Below are 4,828 nucleotides of genomic sequence, written 5' to 3'. Positions count from 1 at the left end.
GTGCGGGAGGCCTAAATACAGTCCGAAGATATGGTTTTAGCGCGATAACTACATATTTTATCCCTTCCCTTCCCATACAGGAAGGGAAGCATTTTTTTATACATCCCCTTCCCCACGCAATTAAATTTACTCTTTAATTGTTTGCGACCTTTTATTATAAAAATGTGAATTCTTCACTAACTATACTTATGATACTTATCTGTAAAAGTTTCCATTGAACAGTTTTAGTACTCGTAGTTTCTTTTCAGTGAACTTGCGCAATGTTACTCTGCCAAACACACCTGTGGCTTTCTTACGTCGCAACGTATTTTTATCATTGTGGACAATCTTTCAAATGAATTAGTATCTAACAATATTTTGTAGAAATGATTGTATTTACTCAACATTAATTATAATATAGTTATAATTTAAATTGTACGATTAACGTGTTATGTTAAGTATTACCTTGTAAAAAAGAAGTTCAGATCACTTTTGTTATTTAAACCATTCGTGTTTATTGTTTTCCGCTGTGATATATCTTACTATTTATATGCTTATTAAATTGTAAAACTATGTGTAAACGTATATTCATTTTGTTTATAACAAGTTATAATAAAATTATCCTTCATAAAGGTGTAAATGGCTATTAAAATTTTCGTAAATAAAACATAGAAACCATAGTTTTAAAATTTTATTTGTAACAGAAATTAAGATTATAATTACAATTAAAGCACAAAACATTATATAGTAGTGGGGATGACTAATACTTTTAATACTGAATATAAACTTTTTCTACAGATATTGTTAGTTTGCCGTCAGTTCTTTAAAAGTGGTCTTGAACAATTCTTGAAACATGTCGTCCCTTTCATCCGCAAAGAAAAATCTCTGACAACACTGTTTTTAAGAATGTTTCGGAACTCCACTTTACTACTGTACTACTCTACTACTCTACTCATCTCTAATCTACTACTCTACTCATCTCTACTCTACTCCTCCCCACTCTCTATTCTACTCATCTTTAATGTACTACTCTCAACCCTTTTAATCTATCTACTACTCCTCTTTACTCTACTCTTTTCTTATTGACTCCTCTCTACTCTACACTTAGTTGATTAGAGAGGAAATCGGCGTGTTATAAGTATTTGGTTTGCACATGTTAACAATCTGCTCCGCCACTTCTTGACCACCACGCTCAATAGCTTCTTGGGTTTCCACAGCTGCAAAGTCAAAAAACTGCTTAATATTCCTGCATTTACTGTACAATAAGGACAATAATACAATGTAGTATGTGGTTCATGAATTACTTTCGATATTGATCACATAGTATTCAAGTACAAAAAGGAATTAAATGAGTGTTTAGTCATTTATATGCAAAACAATATTTGCTGCAAGATAGATAGATCATTTAAACACGCAAAAAAATGATAAAACTCGCTTCAGTTACTTTTACAATCTTTTTATTATAATATTGAAATTTTATCGCTGATCATATCATAGCATAGCAAATAGAACAATATGTCACACAGCGTTATAATAATACTTAAATACATTAATACATAAAGAAATAACAAAAGCACAGCATTAAAAACGAAAAATATATATATTTGAAAAAACTGTATAATTGACCTAATTGTCGGAATAATCCTAACCTAGTTTCATCCATACTAATAAGATGTAACCGACAGCAACGCGTTATAGCAAATACTCACCGAGATGCATTGTGCATATAACAGATGAATGTTGAAATATAGGATATCTTAAGAAGTCCATATCAATATATTCTTCGTACAAATCAAATGCTGCTCCGCCGATCTGTAAAGACACAAGTCAATTATAAAGTGGCCTTTTGAAATGAATCTAAAGAGACGTCCTTTAATTGTACGCAACAACAACACAATTTTTATCACAAGAATAAATATTAGGGATAAAGTGTAGAATATAAATTGCTTTCGAATACTACGAGTACATATAGTGAGTGTGCGGGTGAGATTGGCGGAAGGTAACACAGTGGTTTAGGCGGCAAAAAAAGGTTAAATTATTATTTATAGACAAACCAAAAGTAACGAATAGTTCAAATCTTACCTGTCCCGACCTGAGACCTTCGTACATATCACGAGGTTGAAACACACCGATGTGTCCCAAAACTAATATTTTCACGCCTCTCTTACATGCTTTCAGAATATCGGAGGTAATGAAAGCTGTAACCAAAATATTTATTTTAATTATATATAATATAAGCCAGTTCGAAGTGCAGTATAAAAAACAGTATTTGGTGGTGTCGGACCATCTATGATTTATTGATAACTAGCTTTTACCCGCGACTCCGTCCGCGCAGAATAAAAAATAAAAAACGGGGTAAAAATAATCCTATGTCCGTTTCCTCGTTCTAAGCTACCTGCCCACCAATTTTCAGTCAAATCGATTCAGCCGTTCTTGAGTTATAAATGGTGTAACTAACACAACTTTCTTTTATATATATAGATGTTCTGTACTCTACTTACTAGTCAAGCCCTTAAATTTATAACCCTTGTTGAAGCGTTTGTCCAAATATCCGTGATCCGAAAAGATACTTACGGCAAATGTTCGAATCAAACGGAGATGTGTAAAGAACAATGTAGTCGGCTTGTGGCCACATCTCATCGTAACTCGTCTTGATTACGCCGCATTCCTTGTACTCTGCTGCTTTAAAAGACTCTTCGAAGCCAATTACCTGATCGAATTTATTAAGTGAAAAACAACTGTGTACAAAGATTTATTAAAGTAAACACGTTTTTTAGCAGTCAAATATAGGTAATATAATATCAAGTATATATTAGAATAAATCATATACCGACTCTATGCCCGTTGAAATGTTCGCAAGCTTAGCAGATATAACACATTCGCTACGCCACTTACAACAGAAAATATTTATGAGCTTTTATTAAACTTCTTATAAAATCAACTAGGTATTTTGACCACTAGGGTGGAAGAACACGTCTCAGTTTGATTGTATAAAATACATTACCCTCATGCCAAATGATTTCATGCGAGCCGCAACTCCCTTAGCAACTTCGCCGAGTCCGACAAAAGCGAGCGTCCTGCCTTGAAGCTCCGAGCCGGTGAACATAGCCCTGTCCAGAATGCCAGCGCGGTACGAGTAATTTGCCCTCACCAGGTGTCTCGCCAGCGCCATAATCAGCGTACATGTGTACTCGCAAACGCTTAAGATGCTTCCGCGAGGCGCGCTACGGCAGTAAATAAATTGTAAGGACGCCTTGCTCGCAAAACGGGGAGCTGATGGGACCAAAAAGTTTGTAGAGCCAAAGCTAGTCATTTATTATAGCAAACAAGTTCAATAATCTCTACAGAATAATTATCACATTAAACATAGTGAAAGTAATTCAATGTTAGTAGTTTAAATTGTATTGGCAGAAACGAGTAGATATGACATCGAGGTAAATGTAATGTAGCCTGTTGTATCTACGTTATGACATAGAAATGTAAATGATTGGTATTTGAACTAAACATTTCAGTAAAAATAAAAAATATACTAACTTGATAACGCTAATGTTTCTACTGATAGCGGCCAATATATCAATATTCTTAGAATATGCGCCCCCACTTGCAACAACCTTTAGCCTTTTGCCAGCAAAAAGAACGTCAATTGTAATTCTTGTAGCTGTTTGCACAATTATAGCGTCATACTCCTAAAAATAAATAAATCGGATAAAAAATGAGGCGTTAGAAATAATTTATTTTCAATACCGTAGGTAGAGAAGAGGAGTCGTGGGACGAACGGGTCGTATTAAGGCGCTTCCCGAAAATTCTAAATTAACTTTTATCAATTAGCGTAATACCCAAGAATATTATAAATATACATAGTTTCTACTCTATTTATAACATTTTTTTATGTGTGTATGAAGTGCCTAGATTAAAAATAGGCAACGCATCTTCAATGGCGTATGTCTATGGGCAGCGGTCGCTTCGCCATTTCGGCGAATTCGGGTGGCCGCTTCCCGTTTGCCATCACCATGAAAAGATACCCAGCCCTCTGAGACAAGATAGGGCTATGTCAGACTTCATCCACTATAACCCCTCCTGGGCAGCCAGCAGACAACATGTGCAACAGGTGCAGGACACAGGATTGCCAAGGAACACAGCAGAAACCCTCAGCACTAACTCATGGAGAGACAGAAGACACCTGGTGCCGTCACCGGTTTTACGGTAACATAGGATCACACTATCTTGCCGTCTCTCCGAGATCGTTGGTAAACATTCGGACCCTCGCTCTAACCAACAAGAACCGCAAGGGAAATTTTCTGATTAAATTCAAACAGTAATACTAGACACAAACACAACAAATGATTACGCTGTAGAAAGTAATAATATTAAAGTACTTACAGGTATTTCATTAATCAATTCCTTATCAGTGAGAGAAAATTTTTGTGTGACTTTAATGCCGTGTTGTTTTAGAATATCTACACACTTTGTTCCCACAGATTCCACTATGAGAACTGACTTGATATCCACCATTATTGCAACTAAAAACAAAGACAACGAATTAAAAACGAAAACATAACTATTTAAATTATTTACAAACTTTTTTTAACAAAATGTAACATTCTATTTTCAATTTAAGCATCTTCTAAAGTAAACTTCGAACCTGTAGCCCGATGTAAATAAAAAAGAAAAATTTATTAAATCAGTTTAAATTATCACTACATTTTACATGTTGTACACACAATTATTTAATAAAATAATAAAATCCAAAAGTGAAATGTTAAAACACTTACGTTTCAATTAATGTTCAATTAATCACACAGATTTTCAGTTATTGAAAACGGACACAAATTGGAAAACCCGTGTACAC

The 4,828-nt window shown here is 34.5% G+C and overlaps 1 protein-coding gene across 1 annotated transcript; it reads right to left on the bottom strand.

The window, feature by feature from the left end:
• Positions 1-1,083: 1,083 nt before the first annotated feature.
• LOC106716976 (D-3-phosphoglycerate dehydrogenase-like) lies at positions 1,084-3,151 on the bottom strand. Its single transcript, XM_014510661.2, has 5 exons — positions 2,984-3,151; positions 2,554-2,689; positions 2,062-2,177; positions 1,689-1,791; positions 1,084-1,196 (listed from the first exon to the last, which is right to left on the bottom strand). The coding sequence occupies exons 1-5, from the start codon at positions 3,149-3,151 to the stop codon at positions 1,084-1,086; spliced, it is 636 nt and encodes a 211-aa protein (XP_014366147.1).
• Positions 3,152-4,828: the final 1,677 nt, after the last annotated feature.

Source organism: Papilio machaon, chromosome Z, assembly GCF_912999745.1.
Source record: "Papilio machaon chromosome Z, ilPapMach1.1, whole genome shotgun sequence".
NCBI classification, from domain to species: domain Eukaryota; kingdom Metazoa; phylum Arthropoda; class Insecta; order Lepidoptera; family Papilionidae; genus Papilio; species Papilio machaon.
This window is presented reverse-complemented; position numbering and strand designations above follow the sequence as displayed.